General features: G+C 42.6%; 1 protein-coding gene across 1 annotated transcript in view; it reads left to right on the forward strand.

Moving 5' to 3' along the window:
- Positions 1 to 22,011, forward strand: part of NEK1 (NIMA related kinase 1) — a 115,672-nt gene that overhangs the window by 64,614 nt on the left and 29,047 nt on the right. Inside the window, exons 22-29 of the mRNA XM_063458188.1 lie at positions 1,288 to 1,464; positions 2,695 to 2,760; positions 3,233 to 3,467; positions 4,060 to 4,203; positions 6,662 to 6,865; positions 9,370 to 9,490; positions 11,683 to 11,762; positions 18,790 to 18,998. Of these exons, the coding sequence (XP_063314258.1) occupies positions 1,288 to 1,464; positions 2,695 to 2,760; positions 3,233 to 3,467; positions 4,060 to 4,203; positions 6,662 to 6,865; positions 9,370 to 9,490; positions 11,683 to 11,762; positions 18,790 to 18,998 (1,236 nt within the window). The remainder of the gene's footprint in view (positions 1 to 1,287; positions 1,465 to 2,694; positions 2,761 to 3,232; positions 3,468 to 4,059; positions 4,204 to 6,661; positions 6,866 to 9,369; positions 9,491 to 11,682; positions 11,763 to 18,789; positions 18,999 to 22,011) is intronic.

Genomic DNA, 22,011 nt, shown 5'->3' on the forward strand with positions numbered 1-22,011 from the left:
TACATGACCGTAGGGAAAGGGAGCCATTATTACTCGTCACACACATAGATGTGTGTGTGTGTGTGTGTATCTATCCATCTATCTATGTGTGTCAAGTGATAATGGCTCCCTTTCCCTACTGTCATGTAAACTGTATGGGTCTTGAGCTTGCTTAAAGAAACTAAAAACTCTTAACTGAAATGCTGATTACCATAAAATAAATTGCTGCAGAAGCAAGGTTATAAGAGTCCATTAAGATCAGAACTGAGCTAAGCAGCCATTAGGGCATGGCGGTGGGGATCTTAGGCAGTTCACAGTCGCTACTAACCGATGTCCCCTCTGGAGGCCAGAACAGGGATGTGGTACACTTCTGAGGGGTTGCAGACCAGTTGGCCAATGGGAATGCTCTCCCTCCACGTCCCCAGCAGGGAAGCGATCATGGTCACACCAGGCATTCCTACTTCCAGAGCTTGCTGATGAAGATATCTGCTTTCCATGGTACCTCTGAGTATCATGGCTATGTTGTGGGCGATAAGCCCCAGCTGCGCGCCGTCTGGCATAGAGTGGTCTCCGTCTCCCAGTTTCTTCTGTAGAATGGACGGATCTCTGATAAGGATATTGTTCTTCCTGTCTTCCCATTAGTCACCTCTGGCTGCTTACTCTGCAGTTGACTCCAGAACTCGGCACATAGCTGATCAAAAGCAGTCCGAAGACTGCAATTCTGCTAGGAAGGTGTTTGAGCCCTAGCACATGGTGCTTTGCGGTGAACAGCAGCTATCTTGGGTGGATACAGTTGTCGATGAGAGGCACTTAGTCTCCTAGATGACACCCTTAAGGTGGGAGCCAAGATTAGATTTTGTGGTGGACTGGGATAACCCCCATTGGTTCGTGGGCATGGGGGGGTCAATCGATACTGTTGGCTCAGCGAGGACGACGGGTGATTGCATGCTTCCTCTGCCAGGCAGTAACTTGTAACTTATAAAAGGTGACCAAAAACCTTCCAGCAGTCACCCTAACTTCCGAGGGACTCTTAGGTGGTCTTAGCAGTTGTCACAATCAAGTGTTAATTGCTCTATATGCAGGTAAAATCACCGGAGCTCAGCTTGTTTGTATCCTGCCTGCTCGGCTACTTGGTCCCGCCCCCACGAGTACCATATTTTATGTACAAGGAAGTTATTTTCTGCTTTGTCTTGTTAGCCTGGTGGGACAAATTCTTGTGGGTTCTATATTCATATGCTGATTTTATAACATATCTAAGTTATATGATATTTTTTGAGTTGCTCATGTTCTGGTAACTCTGTCTTGCAGCTTGCAGCTCGCGGGTTCAGGAATCCCAATGTGCCTTTTAACGCAGCAGGAGCAGGACCTGGTTCTCCGAGCCATGCAAGTGCTTCACCTTATGGTTCACCAGTTCGTTTACAACATCCAGCCAAATCCAATACACCTGCCATCTCCATGACTTCTGCACTGAAGAACGTGGGAGCTGTAAGACCATTATTATGCACTCTCACAGTGGTGCCTAGTTCTCTATTTCATGTGATGTCAAATATGTTTTTCTCTTTTAAGTTGAGCATGTTGGGTATTGTATCTATTGTGCTTTACTGCCAGTCTTTGAACTTGAAAGGTATTTCTTCTGTGTTTAGCACTGTGACTTGAACCTCCTGTGGTTGCAATGAAATATATGTCCATTCGCAATTTACCTTAATTTTTATTTTTCTTAATTTGTGTTTTTGAATTGGTTCCATTTCAACTAGAAAAAGCATTCCCATCTCTTTGATTCTGATTTTGTACTGGTCACCATACTGTATTCAAAGTGACAATAGTACTCAAGCTGCATCTCTATGAGGAGATGCTGATTTGCTAAAACAGTGTTTGACCCTGCCCCCATCCCACCACTTTGCCAATTTCAGCCAATCCAATGTTTTCCCATAGGGAAACATTGGATTGGCTACAAATCGGCCATTCTGAGATCACTAAGGAGGTGGGGCGCTGCCAGCAATGGCGGACCCACGTGGCGCTGGAAATAAGGTGAGTTTTCACCTTTTCTAAGGGTGTCATGGGGGGCAAGCCACCTAAACTGTGGTTTTAACACCATAGGGTCAGGAATGTCGGTGAGGTAGCTCAGGCGGTAAATTCCCTGACTACAAAAGCCTGTTCAAAAGAAATACATGTTTGTGTTCCTGACCCTATAGAGTTCCTTTAAACAAAAATATAGTGCTTTATGTGTGAAGACCCCCTCAAATACACATTGTAATAGAAACTCACTGGATGGGGAGAGTTCACTGCTCAATGTGTGGACCGATATTCAGACTCTACTTTTTCATCTAAAATTCAGTGCATGTTGATGTCACCTTTGATGCGACATTGAAGGAAAGATGTCCAAATATGCGTTTCACTACTCATATTTACATATTACTACTCGTATACTACGCTTATTTAAAGTAGTTTGTTAGATAGTTTCAAAGAGTCTAGCTGCCATTCATGTTTATAGCTACTACTCATGCTTTCTTCTAAGGTAGGCTGGTGTGTACTCGTACAAAATATTGCGAATTCATTGGGAGATATAGCTGTTTCTTACTAATTAGGGATACTGAAATAATTCTCACTGTATCATCTAAATTCGTTATTAAATGCTTTGTGATTTAATTTTTTTGATCACATGTTTTGATACAAATGTTTCTTGATTTAATTTTTTCACATCATATCTGGGTAAAGAAAGGAGAAACCGCAGAAATCAGGGATACAACAGAGGAGTCCAAAAAAACAGAAACCTCAATCCAAGTGAGTGGTACTTGCATTATAAAAGTAATACATATCGATTATTGCTTCTTGTTTGACCAATTGATACCACCAGTAGCTAAACAAATGTGATTTGTCTGTGAATAGTAGTCAGTGTGTGTGTTGTGCTACTTCATCAAGTTAAAAACACGTGTTGGCCTGGGGCAAAGGGCTAAATAAGGTCCAGTCACCTTGAAAACCTTTACTGGCTATAGTAGATGTTGATAGACGATATAGATGATAGGTAGTTGATGAGTAGAACATAGGTGATAAGCAGAATGCTAATAAAATTTGTTTTTTATAAGTAGTAGATAGTGCATGTTAGTACATAGCAAGCAACACAAGACATGATGCAAACTGCTCAATACATAGGAAAGATTAACTGGGTATATTCCGTAAGGTATATTTTTATAAGCCAACAATGCTCTGTTTTTCTAAGTCTTTCTGTTATACACTCTGTACTGCTCTATTTCAGAATGAAAAACGTGAAATACTCCGTAGATTAAATCAGCACCTCAAAACTCAGGAAGAAGAAGAACAGGTCAGTCAGGATTTGGAAGTGAAAGTTGATCAAGGTGGCGACAAAGAACATGTGCAGGAAAGTGGAGATCATGTACCCAGTGATCGGAAGAAGTGGCAGGCACATGTTCCTCCTGTAATCCCTCTTTCACAGCTCACACTCATAGAGGATACAGTTATTGCAGCCCAGAGTGAGTTACAAATTTGAAGAGACATCCTTGGTTGGAAGTGTGTGTGTGTGTGTGTTTGCATTAAAAATCTATGCGGGACAATAAATTAAAAAAAAGAGAAAACGTTATAATGTTCCTGCATTTGCTGCAAACTCCAAGCTGTGCAGCTTCTGCAGGCAACTATCTCCAAGGGAAAGAAAATAAACTCATGACGTCATATGCAGCAGTACTTTGGAGTAAAACATTAACAAAGAAAAAGAATGGTAAAACAAAACATCAGAAATAAATAACCGGAACTTACATATATAGGTGTTAATCGTGATGGAGGAGGTGCATTATAATTACCTTTCCAAAGATAGTTGTGCAATATTTTTCAAGGAGTCTGAGCGGCTACATTTTTTTTTATATGCCTCCCTTGCCTTGTAAAAAATATAAATCCGTTTTAACTTGTTCAATAAGCTTCTCATAGAGGCAAAATTTTCCTCTTAGTAATTAAAAATCTGTATTTTCCTTCAAGAATATAATCTTTAACCTCTGGAATATTCTCACTGGGTTTGTGTTTGATTACTTAAACACGCTTTATCCACTAATCCATTAATATTATGTAATACAGATCATACGGTAGAGGGTGTTGACATCAATTTAGACAGTGGAGAACCACGGCGACCTGTGTGGACGAACAGTCCTGGCGATGCGGTCTTGAGAATCCTTGGTGAAGCTAAACTGCAGATGCAGACTGAAAAGTTACAACTAACAAGTAAGGATGATTAACTTGAACCTTATTGATTTCATGTGTCCAGTATTTCTAAGGCAAATACTTAGGGTATGTTCTGACATTTGTTGTTCCTGGTTTACCTTACTTCTCAGCATTCCATATTTCCAAGAAATTTCACTTTTATGTCCTAGTTTGAAGTTGTAGGCATAACTACTAATGTTTAGGTGAATTTATGATACAGGCCACAATGTCATTTGATGCATAAGGAACCAGTTAAATTATTTTATTTGCAAAAATTTGAATGATGTAGTTTAAATACACTCTCACACAGGGGACATTTGTACCCACAAAAGGAGGCCTTCCTAAGAGAGCATGTTTTAACTTTTTTAAATTGACTTTCTATTTATTATGAGGTGGATACTCCATGAGCGATCACTTTAACTGTATGAAGTATAATTCAGAATGATTTGTGCTGGGCTCTGTTCACATTACCAGTTAGGTTTTTATTTTTTTATTTTTTAAATTCTTTATTTTTGCGTGCACATGGTTAACAACGTTGTAAACTTAGCCACAACAGCTCACGTTCACATTTTTCAGTAGGCATTTAAAACATGGCTATTATGTCAATGCACATTTTTGTATTATACGGTGAATACGTTTCAGCATTAATTACAGTGGGATTTTTCTTACGTTTGTTAGTCGCTAGCTAGAGATATATAAAACACTTATATCTGAGCTGGTCATGCTTAGTTGAGTATTAATTACAAGAGTAGACTATTGGTAAATCATAGGCTATGTAGCTTAGGGTTAATATTTATGTCGCGTGACATCGCTTCAATATCTAGATAGTGACATGGTTACGTTTGACTATGCTTAAGTGAGGGACATACATTTAGTACATTAACCGCTGGTCTAAATAGTCATGACATGCAGTAGATGAGACCGTAAGTTTGCGTTTCAGGTTATGGTAGATTATGCAGTGCTGTCTAACATGCTATTAAGGTTTCCAGCTTAGCTAAGATTATCAGTAAAGCAGGGTGCCACCAGGCAAAGCAGTATACATTCCGCTATTTCCTTCTATACATATAAAGCTCCAATAAAGATTAACTATATACAAGGTCATATGCAGAGAATGTGCACCTTATTCAATGATTGTAACTACAGTGATATATGGTGTGTCTATTCATGGTATGCTATACATTGTGCTTCTTGCTGTGAACGGCTGGGGTCACTGCCAGCTCCATCCCCGTGCAAAGCTTGAGGCAGGGGGGTCGCGTTCCATGCCCATGCGGGGGGAGAGTCCCTTGAGATTACCCCTTGAATTCCACTGGGTCCTAATGTCCCACTGTGTCTTCCCGGTTGCTGGGTAAGTTTGCCTTGCCTTGGTGAGCTGTTGAGGGTTGTAGCACCGTGTGGTCAGTTGGTGAAGCTGGTTGTTCTGCTTGGTCTTTCAGCCCTGGTCCTTAGTGGAGCTTGCCTGCAGATTGCCATGCTGGGGTTGCCGTTTTGATATGGGCAGGTAGAGGATGTGCTGGCTGTGATGGTTCTCGCCTGTCAGCTTGTGCGTTCACAAGTCGTTATGTGGAGGCTTGAGGGCCCTCAGGGACACCCATGATAGCAGCTCAGGTTATGAGGGATCACCGTCTCAGTTGGAGCAGTTGCTGTGCGGCTGGCGGCCATTTTAATGAGACCGCGTGGGAGTCTCACTCCTCCGGCTTTGGGCCATCCAAGTTGGATTCTTAGGTGGTAGCCCGCCTGGTGGGGACCGGGATGACCCCCCCGGCCCACAGGGGGGGGAAACGGGACCAGGAAGGCACTAGGTAGGTGTTGGTTCGCCGTAGTCAGGGTGGAGAGCGAGGCAGCGGCCGTCCACCCCTCTCCCCTCCCGGGTAGGCCTCAATCTCTGAGCCCCAGAGTCTCACACCAGGACCCAGGGCCGCCCTGCATCGGGCGCCCCAGCTACACTGGGACACTCTAGAGCTTCGTGCCACGGACCCCCGGGTCTGTAAGAGCCTAGTAATGTGGGTATATTCCCCATTTTCCTCCGTAGGCTCGGGAGCCCGTGTGATGTGCAGCCTGTCGGCATGGCCGCCCGGCCCCGCCCCCACCAGTTAGGTTTTTTTTGATGTGAGGTATGTCATTATTGTAATATTTCTTTCCATTTTTTAAATCGTTCCGTGTCACTCTGATATTCTTTGATCTTGTTTTCATCATGCAGCCTGTAGTAGAAACCAGATAACCCATTCCCCTTTCAAACCCCTGTTGGAGGGTTAATGGAGCCCGAGATGATTTCATATACCATGGTACAACCAGTAGGAGTTTAGTAGGCGTAAGATCACCTTCTCCTTTACTTTGGGAAAGGAACCTGGGGCCCAGGAGCAGCCGAACTCTCTGTGATCCTTAATGTTATGTCACAGGATGTCAAAATGGCTTTTAAACTTGTATAGCTGTATATATTTAGTTGTGCGTCTGAAATCTTTTTGTAAATTCCTTCATGCAGTTGAACCATGTCCTGAGAAAGAAGATGTAGCAGAACAAAATCAGCCTCTAGACCATAAAGCAATTGACGTCTCTCCTGTGGACAGGGATAATGTGGGTGTATCTGATGAACATAAAGCAGAGAAGCCAGAGGGCTCTCTGCAACAAGAAATCAACCCAACATTGATGATGTCTGTTCCAGATAAGGCTGCAGATCAGCCCCACGGTAAGTGCTTTATTAATATAGATATAGAAACACAAATAATTGGAAATAATATTTCCACCATAAAATGTGGGAAAATTGTACGTTACAATCTTTTACCCTCTATAACTTTTATCCTTTGTTCAAGGGATTGTTTCTCTTAGTTCAACATGTGTAAACCATTTCATTAAGATATTAGTCATTGAGTGACCTGATTTTCTGGGTTCTTTTCTAATTATTTTTTGTAGCTATGTAGTGAAGGTCAAACAGTCTATCCTGGATGTTCTGCCACAGCTGCATATCTAGAAATATTATAGCAAGGCTTTCATATTGTCCACACCAAGTTCTAGCAGCTGCAATTTTAATCCCATCTAAAGTGTCAGTCTGAAGCAACTAAATATAGCCCCAGCTGATAGTTTGCAGCCCAAAGTATTGATTGAATCCTTGGTCTCCCACGTTTCTGTGGGAATGCCGCCGAACTCAGACTTACCTTGTGCGGCGCTGCATAGTCGTAGCACCCGCGGGTTCTACTCCTGTCAGAGCACCGTCTCGGACTCTGTCTCCCTCTCTTTGGCAATGGCTGGGTCTGAAACTATAAGATGCTGGCCGCTGCATGCCAGAGCCGTTTTAGGCTCCTTAGGTCCCATGTGATTTTTGATTATCAGGAACCTGCTTGTGACTTCATGCACGCATGTTCCGATGTCACATGACCTTTCACAGATTTTTTGGGGGGGCATTTAAACCTATTTTAACATTTTCTCAGTACCCTGTCGTAGTTTCCACTTTGGTTATCCAAGAGCATATTTATTCTATTGCTTGCTGTGTATTTTGATCATGGCTTGTTATCGGATTACTCTTACTTCTATATCCTTTGAATTGTCTACCCATTTACCTACACTCTTTTTTTTTTTTCTGTTTGTTTTTTTTGTTTTGTTTTTACCTTGGCCTGTACTGTACTACGGTTTAGGGTTTCTTTGTTTATTTTTTATTTAAATTATGCGTGTTTGGCATTAAGATTATCCTGACAATGGTAAAATATACCTCTTAATTGTTCCTACTGGTGGTTTTATGGAGGTATATATTACAAATAGAACACCCTCTGGTATTTGGATAGTTTCCTGCGCTCATTCAATGAAACATTTACTAATTTGCTCACAAACTAAGTTGATGTATTATCCTAGAAATAACGATCCATGATTCAGATGCCATGAACATTTATAAAATGAAACGAATTACTTTGTTTAAAGAGCTATGTGTATTCTACCAAAATATTGCTCTTTAATATCACGTAGTCTGTCGTAGGCAGGAAACTGGGTGCAGTCCCGCATATAGATTATAAATATTGTACTCTGCATGCCAATGAAATGGCTTTTGAAGCTTGCTTACATTTCGGGGTCACCAGTTTGATTCCAAGCAGGGTCAACTCCTCTTTCTTAATAAAATGAGCACCAATACATTGGGTAACCATAATCTCCATTAGTAAATGATTCCTTCATTTACGTTAATTTCTAGACTATGCACTAAAGCACTTTTTGGCCCCTTGGCACTATATAAAAATGGCTTATTATACAGTCAGTTGCCATTTACTGGAGGCACTACTAGTTTGCTTAAATAGTTCAACAGAGGATTGTGTGACCCCAATGCAATATCTAAAGTATGCAGATATGAATTTAGAATTTAATAGTGGTTTATTCATATTTTGGACATGGGTACATGCATGCTATAATTGTTTTCTACACACTGTGTTATAGCTTATTTTCTGGACTGCAGCCCTTTCTCTGCCAAACTGACTTGTTGGTGCGGTAAGAGCCCTCTATCTCTGGGTTGGTTACAGTAGTTACACTTCCTGTTTAGGAATTCCTCCTTCCTCCAGCCATTGCTGTCTGCTTAATTGAATTTAAAGAAAACTTGGTCTTCTTGCAAGGGTCTGTTATCTGTCTGAACATTTGATCTCTGATCTACTTCTGGTTTGCTGCGTCACTTAGCAAATAAATTGCAAAGTTTTGAGATGATAAAAAAGGAGCAACCTATCAGGAAAAAGAATCATACTTCTATTATTCTAGTTAATTTACTATAAGGAAGTGTTTGGTTTCTCTATTTCTAATGTAAATCTAACTCCATATGCTCTGGCTTCCATAACAAGAAAAGAGGTAATCTATTCATGTATTCATTGTTATATCACTTTACCCTGCAATTTTATCAAGGAATGAAACATTACACCAGTACGGTTGGCAGAATATCTGAGATAGACTTGTGCTAGACTTGTGAATGTTTCCCACCTTCATGCCCAGCTCCCCCACTATGCAGCCACAGATTGGAACACAATTGATTTGTGTGATCTTGTGGACATTTACCTTTGGCCCACACAGTTTAATCTGGTGGGGACCTCATAATCCTAAGGACCATAACATACGTTTGATTGAAAAGCAGAAATGGCTAAAGCACATCTTTATGTATATGTCCAGAAATAAAAACTATGCTTACAGTAAGTAAAACTGTTATCTCTTATCTAAACCATATTCATCCAGAGGATCCCGAAGACTTGGAAACTGAGATACTTGAGGATGTGAAACCTAGTGAGATTACCGATGACAAGCAGCGTCCTGTTCAGGTCACAAATGTTTGGAATGAGCCAGACATTGAACAAAGGTAACTTCACTTTTGCAGCCTTAAGTGTATCCTACACCCCATTAGTGTGATATTTGATTTATCTAGAAAGTCTTTTACTAGTAAGAATTAAAGCTAATATGTGCAAGGATTCATCATTTCTTTGCACTGCACAATATTTCGTAATGCTGATTTTGGCTTTCTCCTGCTCAAAATATCCAAACACAGTACATCCCTAACCCCAAATTCAAGTTAAAAGAAAAAGGGTTGAAGGGCTCAAGCATTGAAGTCGATTTGACCTACCGTATATACTCGAGTATAAGCCGACCCGAATATAAGCCGAGGCCCCTAATTTTACCCCGAAAACTGGGAAAACTTATTGACTCGAGTATAAGACTAGGGTGGGAAATGCAGCAGCTACTGGTAAATTTCTAAATAAAATAAGACCCTAAAAAAATGATATTAATTGAATATTTATTTGCAGTGTGTGTGTGTGTGTGTGTGTTGCAGAGCCTTGGTGGGGGGTGGGCAATTTTATTATTTTTTTAATTATTTTAATGTATTTTATTATTATTTTTTATTTGATTTAATTATTATTTTTTATTTTATTATTATTTAATTTTTTTTCGTCCCCCCTCCCTGCTTGATACATGGCAGGGAGGGGGGCTCTCACTCCCTGGTGGACCAGTGGATGGGCTGTGTAGGAGGGGGGCTGGCAGAGCTGTTACTTACCTCTCCTGCAGCTCCTGTCAGCTCCCTCCTCCTCCGCGCCGGTCCGTGCCACTCCCAGTGTAAGTCTAGCGGCCGCACTATGACCCCGCGGCTCTCGCGAGACTTACACTGGGAGCTGACAGAGGTGCTGAACGGACCGGTGCGGAGGCGGAGGGAGCTGACAGGAGCTGCAGGCGAGGTAAGTAAGAGCTCCCCCCTCCTACACAACCCCATTGTATGTATTATGTAAATTGACTTGAGGTGTGCCTTAGGCTGGCCACAATAAAAGTCCACTCTAAAATGTGCAGTTTTATCACACAGCATAATGCCACAGATGTAGCAAGTTTTGAGAGAGCGTGCAATTGGCAAGTTGACTGCAGGAATGTCCACCAGAGCTGTTGCCTGTAAATTAAATGTTCATTTGTCTACCATAAGTCGTCTCCAAAGGTGTTTCAGAGAATTTGGCAGTACATCCAACCGGCCTCACAACCGCAGATCACGTGTAACCACACCAATCCAGCATCTTCACTTCCAAGATCATCTGAGTCCAGCCACCTGGACAGCTGCTGTAACAATAGGTTTGCATTACCAAAGAATTTCACAAACTGTCAGAAGCCGTCTCAGGGAAGCTCATCTGCATGCTCGTCATCCTCATTGGGGTCTCGACCTGACTGCAGTTCGTCGTCATAACAGACTTGAGTGGGCAAATGCTCACATTCAATGGCGTCTGGCACTTTGGAGTGTTCTCTTAACGGAAGAATCCCGGTTTTCACTGTACAGGGCAGATGGCAGACAGCGTGTATCGGGTCGTGTGGATGAGCGGTTTGCTGAAGTCAACGTTGTGCATAGAGTGGCCCATGTTGGCGGTGGGGTTATGGAATAGGCAGGCGTATGTTATGGGCAACGAACACCCATGCATTTTATTGATGGCATTTTGAATTCACAGAGATACTATTATGAGATCCTGAGGCCCATTGTGCAATTAATCCATGACCATCACATCATGTTGCAGCAACTTCGCACAGCCATTGAAGAGGAGTGGACCAACATTCCACAGGCCATAATCAACAACCTGATCAACTCTATGCAAAGGAGATGTGTTGCACTGCGTGAGGCAAATGATGGTCACACCAGATACTGACTGGTTTTCAGATCCACCCCAATACAGTAAAACTGCACATTTTAGAGTGGCCTTTTATTGCGGCCAGCCTAAGGCACACCTGTGCAGTAATCATGCTGTCTAATCAGCATCTTAAAATATGCCACACCTGTGAGGTGGATGCATTATCTCCACAAAGGAGAAGTGCTCACCAACACAGATTTAGACCGATTTGTGAACAATATTTGAGAGAAATAGGCCTTTTGTGTACATAGAAAAAGTCTTAGATCTTTGAGTTCAGCTCATGAAAAATGGGGTCAAAAACAAGTGTTGCATTTATAATTTTGTTCTATGTGTGTGTGTGTGTGTATATACAGTATATATAATTATGATTATTTTTATTTATTTTTTTATTTGTTCCTAGTGAGGATATGGCGGAAGCTATCTGTGACAATGAGTTTAAAGAAGAAGCTAAATTAGATTCTGAGCATGATGAAGATGCAGGTTAGTTGTGTTGTTACATTCAACATGGAAATATAAAATGTGTGGAACATATTATGTAAAAGTGTGTTTAGATAAAACACAAAAATATGTTTTAAAGACCATAAGCAAAGTAAATAAATATCAGAGAAGTCCTCTGGAACTGCTTGTGTCGCAACAATTTGCGCATAAGGGCCAACTGCACAAGGAGCAATTATGCCAAATTGCCAAAGACCACCATGCCCACCTGTTCAGGGTAGGGACAATTGGAAAAATTACCCCACTAGGAAGACTAACTTCAACATAGAATAAACAAATGTTATCCGATCTACTTTTTTAATAAATAAAAATCACTTTATTACTTACAATCTAAAAAGGAATAAAACATTTAGTCATTTGTATACTTACCATCCCGTTCACATGTTTTTAATTTTGCACTTTTGCAGTGATTTCTATTCCTTTGTGGATTATAACTAATAAAGTGATTTTTATTTAATAAAAACATAGATTGGGGGACTTCAAATAGTTATGAGGGGCGGAGCCTGACTACCAAACGGACAAGACGTACACAGAGTGGGCTCCCGAGTCTGGACCCTAGATTCCGGGCATAACGCCCGACCACCCAAACACACGGACTGCTGATAGCACTAACCGAGTGCAAAAGACCGACCTGAACCCGGGGATACCAGTCACTTGGTCCTCCGGTACCGGGCGGACCACGTGCGGCAAGCGGCCTGTGCGGGTGGGAGCCGAGGAGGGACGGACGCTCTCCTGGTTCTCTGGCAGACGAGGGGGCACACACATCCTAACCCCCCCCCCCCCCCCCCCCCTGCCGGTGGGGGTTACCCCGGTTCCCAAAGACCTGTACTGCCTCCGGTCTAAACGCCTCTGTGTACCCGGCGCAATTATCAAGCGGGTCTAGAGCGATCCAAGATGGCGGACGCACCAGGCGCTGCGACGATGGGCCAGACAATAACGCAATCGGATGAAGCAAACCCCAGGTGCCAAGTTCTGGACACCCTAGGGGTCATATTTGAAAATTTCTGGTCCAAGCTGCAGGAACGTATGAGACAGGCACAAGCTACTGAGAAGCCGTACAGAGGTAAACAAACCCGCAATGAGCGGCGACCTCGGCGGCCTCCTAACTGCCGACAGCAAAACTATAATGGCCTCATGACGCTAGAGAGACAACCGCTACCACAGAAAACCCACAGAAGAAAAAAGCGGGCTAATGGCGGACATAATACCTATCGCTGCCGTACAGTCACGATCCCTAAAACAGCCCTGCCTGGCGATGCCACTCTGGAGTACCCACGGGGACCACCCAAGGGCCGAACGGCACACCGCACCACTCGCAAGGAAGTCGTTACTGGGACAGTGTACCCTTCTTCCGAGCTGGGGGCTTACCTGGAGGTGACCCTCCCACGCCGCCCATATACCCGAGGGGATAGCTGTGCTCAGGCACACCCTCGGGCCCACGACCCTGTTGATGGGGTCAATGGACATGCGGCACAGGCCCCTACTAAGGCCTCGGGCCGAAGAGACACGGCGCCAGGACGACGAGCACCCGGGAAATGCAGAAGGAGAACCGCAGAGTGGGGAGCTGAGTGCCAGGAAGGCCCGAGCAATCTCCAGCACGCTGCAGCACAAACACTCCGGCACAAGCAGGGCGTTGGCTGAACCTGTCGCACCATAGAAACACCAGCACTTTGCCATGAGGTGCAGACCGGCTGGATGACATGTGCCTAAACCTACCGTTATGCCCACACACACATGCATTGGGACTCTCTCCTATGAGTAATGTTTATTTGATGTAACCTGATAAGTACCACCAGAGGGCAGCTGAGCAGTACCTTAGATGTGTAATTCATGTCTTAACATAGTTTCTGTTCAATATGACTCAGCTCATGTTTCCTGTATAGGTACAAGCAGTTTTAGGTCCTCTCTAGTACACTTTACATGGCGGTGCTTTGCCTTTAGTACGCTCCGTCTCATGCCCCTCCCGTGCCTTAAATGTCTATGTTACCGGATAGGCTCCGAGCCCCCTAAGCCCCCTCACATTAACTGCTCCGCATAAACAGAGGGCTAAACCAGCGCAGATAACCTAGCCCGCAGACTAGCCATGGCTACCCATTTACATGCTTCGACATACGGAGGTAACATTTACATTTGAACCTGACTTAGCCGAGAGAACCTCTAGTATCTCGCATAAAGTAAAAGCAATAAATAGTAAAGCGACACACGTTAAAGCGACACACACGTTAAAGCGACACACACGTTAAAGCGACACACACGTTAAAGCGACACACACGTTAAAGCGACACACACGTTACAGCGACACACACGTTACAGCGACACACACACGTTACAGCGACACACACACGTTACAGCGACACACACACGTTACAGCGACACACACACGTTACAGCGACACACACACGTTACAGCGACACACACGTTACAGCGACACACACGTTACAGCGACACACATGTTACAGCGACACACATGTTACAGCGACACACATGTTACAGCGACACACATGTTACAGCGACACACATGTTACAGCGACACACATGTTACAGCGACACACATGTTACAGCGACACACATGTTACAGCGACACACATGTTACAGCGACACACATGTTACAGCGACACACATGTTACAGCGACACACATGTTACAGCGACACACATGTTACAGCGACACACATGTTACAGCGACACACATGTTACAGCGACACACATGTTGGAGCGACACACATGTTGGAGCGACACATGTTGGAGCGACAAGTTCAACACTTATATCACAATTCCGCTACTGAAACTGAACGACTGAAACACTCACTATTACTGACTAGCCTGGACCCAGCCTGATTCTGCTAATATTATTTTCTGATTTGCTTATATGTCGATGTTAAACCATAACACATAAAAAAAAAAAGAGGTATGAATACTAAGGAAATGTTAGCTACCATTGTTATTGAACCCTGTACTGTATTCTAAATGCACATTTCCCCTCTCTTTATTCTGTAACCCAATTACCATGCCTCAATAAAAATACAGATTGACAAATAAAAACATAGATTGGATAACGTTTGGTTATCACTATTAGAGTTGGTCCTTTTAGTGCGGTAATTTTTCCAATTGTCCCTACCCTGAACAAGTAATTTACAAATAGTGGTAATACCGAGGTCTGATCCCATTGTGGGATTATCTGGTGTAATCAAAATTATTCAACCCCTATTAAACTGGAGAAGTTATAACTTGCATTTTCAGTTGTATTTGGGGAAAACACTTGTTGTCGTGTTGAACTATTTCCATTGCTTTTGTTGGATTTGTTCATTGCAAGCTGCTGAAAGTCTGTAAACCTGATTTTCAATGGGAATTAATGGGGGTTTAATAATTCTTATTACAGCTGTACCTCATTTGTCTATATAATTCTAGTGTTATCCCTTTAAGGTTACACATACCACCCTTTTGTGCATCAAAACACTTTTACTGTACCCAATGCTTTTTCTTCTTATGAGTACAAAGGTTTATGTGACTCAACAGTCTGCTGGACACATGGCTGGTCAAATACCCGAATACTATAGACTTTACATTCTATTCCTCTCCGCATTCTACATACTGTAGGATAGACTTTTTTCTGATCAATGGAATGATTAAAGTGGAAAAGACAAATATCAACAGTATCACATGGTCAGACCATGCAGACATTGATGAAACCTTTTGAAACCTGAAAAACGCATCCTCCAACATGGAAAATTAATTCATCCTTACTAAAAGATGTTGATATAATTTCAACAGAGTCCAACATATTGCTTGGGAATATTTTGTTTGTAACATTAACCCTGACATGCCCATGCCCACGATTTGGGAAGCTCACAAAGCGGTCCTCCGTGGCCATTTTATAAACGTGGCTTCACATAAAAAGAAGGTTAAAACACAATGCCTACTTGACCTACAGAAGTCCTCTGTAATGCGGAACAGCAGCATAAAAAGTGCCCAATAGCAGCTAAGCTGGCAGAAGTGTGAGCAATAATCAACTCGTTAAACGAGCTTGCTCTTGGATGTGGCCAGCTCAATCCTGTGTTCAAAAAGACTATTTTGAAGGGAATCCAACAAGATGGATACACTGCTAGCAAGAGCATTGCGGTACCAGAGTAAAACACTTGAAGGCATCGACATCTTCACTCAACTATACTCCTCATTATACAACTACTCTCCTCACCATAATTCCAATAATGCTTAATACCTCTCAGAGCTGCACACTTATTTTGCCACATTAGCATTAAATAATCGACAGACTCAACACACTTTCTGCCCCAATTAATGCAGTTATATTAGTATTCAAAGGCAATAAGGCATCGGGTTCAGAGGAATTTGATGGGGGATATTGCAAGGTGTTCTGAGAGGAATCGATTCCACATCTAGAAACCCTGTTTAATAACTTTAGCAGAGAGAGAGAACTGATGGAGACCTGTTTTTTGCAAATATTGTACTGCGTCCAAAACTGGCTGCCTTGAAACTATGGCATTAAATTATTGCCCCATATCTCTATTTAATGCAGAGCTAAATATTTATTGGTTTATGCAAAAATCTTGGCAGAATGCTTGAATACAATATTGAGTGCGTTGGTCCACCCAGACTAAGGGGACTTCATCCAAGGCAGAGAGGTCTACGAAAACACTCAGATGGGAGTTGTGGACATGAAAGCACTTTCTCTGGTCTTCTCACTGGACGCGTAGAAGTTGTTTGACAGAGTGAAGAGGTCTTATTTGTTTGAGCATCTGCTCTGGCTACGCTTTCCTGAACGTTATGTCACTGCAGTTCTGACACTATACTAACTAACCCTAGAGCCCACTTAATTCAAGTGCACAATCGACACCCTTCTACCCTTAAAAACCGGATGCGTCAAGGATGCTCTTTCACTTACTTGCATTATCCCTTGAACCACACCCGTTTGCTATACGAAAACACCCCGATATCAAAGAAGTAGAGATTATGTAAAGTTTCAGCCTATGCAGACGATGTACTGCTAACCTTGACTGACCCTGTCTCCTCTATGGGCCTTCTCTACACTGTCCTACATTCTGGGACGAATATATTTATATTATCATACATTATGAAACATTGGCATTCTCCCGATGACCGATGTAACTGGGTAGATATAAAATCTCTCCTGATGGTGGTGGACCTCTCACAATACTTTATTTGGGTCCACAATGATTAAGGAGCATTTTTATGCACACCGTGCCTGGCCATACTCTGCTCTCTGCATGTAAGGGATGTGACAAGCGGAAGATACACACAGTGATCTACTCTCTCCTGATGACACCCTACCTGAGAAACCGTGATTATACCCGGTCTGCGGGCAAGATATATTGGAAGTCTTGAGGGAATAGTGTTGCAGACATATATACACTTGTATAGGTTGAGGGAAATATTGAGCTTTGCTGACCAGCAAAATGAGATTGAGATTTGTAGACCTGGGGGAGGACAAGGAGAACATATTGGAGGCATACTCAAAGACCTTAATCTGTGTAACCATACAAGAACTTATCCTCAAGACACCAGTCCAGCTGTACATTACACATACGTGCTGGCGTATGACGGGGAGAGAGGGACATACATGCATATGTGGTGGACCTGTCCATGGGTGGCTGGGTTATGGAGGGAAGTAAATATATTGGGAACCAAAATTTTCTAAAGGCATTTTGATCTAGTCCCTCGGGCAGCTCTATTATCTAGACCGGTGAAGGGAATAACCGCTGAAGAGCAGAGGCTCCAAAGCATGCTTAATCTAGCTGCGCTTAGCACCACCGTGCAGACATTGATAACTCCTGAGGTCCTACTGCTAATGCACGTCATATACAAAATTAAGGGCATGTGCCTCATTTACGACACAGGTCCGGAATACAATGTCTGCCTTTAACAAGATCTGGGGACCATGAAATCAATATAGTGGAAAATTGTGTAGTTTGACTCACTGGCGAACCCCCCCCCCCCCCTCGACACTTGTGTTTTTATTCATAGTTTTGTTTTTTACTGTTGTGTAATATTAATGCATGAAAAACTATACTTTCCAAGTGCATGATCTGATGTAGTACCGATTTTAATCTTCATACACTGTGTTGGGATAATGAGTTGAGGTTATGGGAAAAAGAGTGATAGCGGCAGAAAGGTAGCAACAGATGGTTTCTTTTATTTTTTTTTAGAACTACTAAATATGCTTACTGCAACTGGGCATGACCAGTTATTAAAAGCACACTGAACCTACCACGAGACCTGGGTGTGAGGGGGGTAGACTTAAGAGTAATGCATCGGTTGTATGTTCTAATGTTGTCATTTATTTAACACGCATTGTAAAACCTGCAAGCATCTGTACCCAATGTAGACAAACTACAGATGTGTATTTATATGCCTGTATTAAAAAAAAAAAGAAAAAATAATTATTTTTTGTAATTCCTTTTTTATTTGCCAGTTGCCTGACTGATATTTTTATTTTGTTCCCCCAAGGTAACCGAAGCGTATTAGTCCCTTATTGATTAGGATGCCTGCCCATAGATGGATTTAAAAATAAATGTGCAGCCATCTTACACTCAAATTAGAAGTTATCTGATTAGATATTTCATCGTTAGATACCCAGATAGGTCAACACCGCCTTTTATACTTTCATGGTTAACATAAATTTTATTAAGTTGGGTTATAATGAAGAGACCCCAGAATGTACTTAAAACCCAACGTAAAGTGAATATTTTTGCAAGGTACTACCATTCATTTTCAGCGTTTCTTTCAACAAACTCGCATTGATATAGAAATCGTATATAGTTTCCTCCCTATCGGAGTACATGACCACACAAGGCCTAGGTTCATCACCAATGATTACTGCTAAATATTTATATTTTCTACCCTGTGTATAATAGTTATGTGTCTGCGGTCTCTGTTCTCATTGAGTTTTCAAATTGTTTGAAACAATGCTGCATTAGGTATTAAATGCTTTAGTCCAATCTCTGTTGACATTGTATATTAAATGGTTTGTCATCACAGAAAATGTTGGAGACTCGACAGCACCCAAAGCTTTATTTGAAAAAGTTCCACTTCCACGTTATACAATGACACCAAACCTCTCTGCTCAGTCCTCTTTGGATGACTCACTGCCACCTCGTTCAAGATCTGCATCTCCCACCAAAACTAAAGGCAAAGCATCGCTCCTAATAGGGCTCTCCACTGGTCTGTTTGATGCAAACAATCCAAAGGTAACTACTCAATTCAGTGTTGCGAAATTTCTAGTACGTTATTAATATTGCCATTTATATAGCACCAACAGATTCCGTAGCGGTTTCCAATATTATGAGAAGGGGGATTTAACCATAAATAGGACAATTACTAGAAAACTTAAAGGAACAATATTTTGAAGAGGACCCTCCTCAAATGAGCTTACAGTCTATGTAGCTTAATTTATCATCCATCAGTTTTCTAGATTTAAGATTGGATTCTTCAGTGTGTGTGTGTGTGTGTGTGTGTGTGTGTGTGTTTGTTTTGTTTTTCTCCTCCTTACCTCACCTTTTCAAAGCTTTTATTGAGCCAAACTGTGCAGTCACACAACAGATGTGTTCTGTTTACCAGTTTGTCCCAAAGGGAGCAAGTGTAAGGAAAGCAATGACAAATTTATATGCAGTGTCCTTAGTGCCATCTAAGTGTCCTTAGTGTCCTGTGTCCTATTTCTCTGTATACATACCTCAACCTGTGCTACAAATGAGGACACCTTTTGTAAAATTGTCATCTTGAGGTATATCCTTTGTTTTATGTCCCATGTATTAATAAATATTCTTTGGCATGATACTTCTACTTTTGCCCACTTTATTTACTGGCCTACCGCATACGTCCGTTTCGGCACACCTCAACCGACTTTTTCCTATATGCAGGTCACGTCAATACACAGTATAAGTTTACCATTACAATGGTTGCCCCGAACACAAATGTGAAGGCTTTGCCTGGAGTGGTGGGAGGGGCATGTGGGACCTACTTAAGGGACTCCCTCCTCTCCCCCCCCTTACCTGCACTGCTGTAGTGGTCTGACGTTTCTGCATGCACTAACCTCCACTCCCTTAATTATTTTACTCTTTTGGAGTGGGCCCACTTTATTTACTGGCCTACCACATATGTCGGTTTCAGCACACATCAACCGACTTTGTCCTATATATAGGTTACGTCAATACACAGTATACATTACCATTACAATGGTTGCCCCGAACTCAAATATAGACACTGTTGACGTCAGCTGTCAGGTGACAGGGTTTGCAGAGAGTGGGGGTGGACAGCCAATGGAAGGGAAGGTGAACCAAATGTCTTAAAGGCAAAGCAACACTTGCACATTCCTATTGCAAATTGCTGCCCAGCGGCCCCCGCATAATGGCGGCATAAAATTTTTTTAAATCGCATAGCAGCAGTGTAGCACGGAGCCTCAATTTTGTAGTAGTACTAGTGAGTACATGATAAAGATTTCACCACACTCCCTCATTCCATGTACTTACCTGGTCCTGGGAGCATCTCTTTCTTTCCTCCCGTGCGGCCATCTGCAAAGAGCGCTGGGAGGAAGCTACATCGTCATGTGTGACCTCACTTCCTCGCAGCGAGGGGAAGAAGGGTTGCTGTTCACACATCTCCACGGGCGGGCAGCAAATGGGAGTCCGCGGCACTGGCATAGTGGGGGAAGCCAGCGGGCCCCCTCTTCACGAATAAGGTACCCAGGACAGACCCACAAAATGCGGGACTGTCCCAGGCGGTCCGGGACACGTGAGCACCCCGTGCGCACTCCTATGCCCCAATGTTAATATACAGATTATGGAGTATTGGATTTATTGCCTCCCTAATTTTTGCCTATATTTTAGAATACGTATTGAAAATGTACAAGATATTAATCCTACAACTTGAGGCAAGAATTTAAAAAAAAAAAAAAAAAAAGCGCTAGAGGCGCTTGCGTGCTTCTCACTGTGAAAATCATTGTGAATGCTTTCCTATGAGACTTGCTGAATGCGTGCGCGGCTCTTGCTGCGCATGCGCATTCAGCCGAGGAGGCAGAGAGGAGAGCTCCCCGCCCAGCGCTGGAGAAAGAGGTAAGTTTAATCCCTTCCACCCCCTAGAGCCCGGCGGGAAGGGGACCCTGAGGGTGGGGGCACCCTCAGGGCACTATAGTGCCAGGAAAAAGAGTGTTTTCCTGGCACTAGATTGGTCCTTTAAGTAAACATTAGTCTATGTTGAATTTGTAAGTTTAGTGGAAGATATGGACGTCAAATTTAAATGGAGCTTGGACAGGTATATGTATCTTATTAGTAGTTGTGCCAAAAGCATGGTGGATATCCATTAAATGAAGGGGGCAAACGAGAACCCCTTTGGAAATAGGGTCTTAAGCCTGTAAATCCACCAGCATTCTCTTTGACGCAAAAATGTATCATAGTCCCCTCTTCTTTGGCCTCTCTTGACCAGTTCTATGCCACAGAAGCGTAAGAGCCTTGAGTCTCCTGCATGCTTCTCATTCAGGTGACGGGAGATGGGGGTCTCTGTCGATTTTTACATTTTTTTTTATTTTTGGTGTGTATCTAATGTGCCCCTTAATTCTCTCTTTAAAGGGACAGAAGGTCTTGTCCACATATTTCTTACCACATTCACAGGTGATAAGGTAGACAAGACCCAGCCTTATTACAGTTAAAGAGAGAATCTCTCTGTTTGTCCTCGCTATCTCCAAAAAATTTGGACGTAGGTTCTTCCCCCTTCTAGCTGTGAGGCATGCATATGAGCTTAGAACCTTCTTGAGATGAACATCATTGGCCAAAATTGTTCACAAGATTACGTTTTGAAAGATTGACTACTCTTAGGTTTTCTGTATTTTTGGGTTGGTTAGGTTCAATACTTTAGACTATTATCTCCTCCTTCCTCCTCTGCCCCCAGGATCTTTTTTTAGGGGTAGTTGGTGCGGGTTGCGTGTCTTGTCCTGTAACCCAGGAACTCTTCATGGGGATCCGGTAATAAAAAATCCACCCCTCATTTTAGAATACTCCTAGGATTTTCCAAATGGGTTAAGGGAGTAGGAGCTCGCGATCGGGGATGGGAATCACGAGTATCACCAGCAGAATCAGAAGATTCATATTCTGATATTATTTTCTGAGTTTGTTCTGGTTCTTAGTGTGAAATGTTTGTATACATTTCCGGTTTAATAATCTCTGAAATCTCGGACAAACTTCTGATGTTTCGGTGATTTCACGGTTGGTA

This window comes from Pelobates fuscus, chromosome 6 (assembly GCF_036172605.1).
Source record: "Pelobates fuscus isolate aPelFus1 chromosome 6, aPelFus1.pri, whole genome shotgun sequence".
In the NCBI taxonomy this organism is placed as follows: Eukaryota; Metazoa; Chordata; class Amphibia; order Anura; family Pelobatidae; genus Pelobates; species Pelobates fuscus.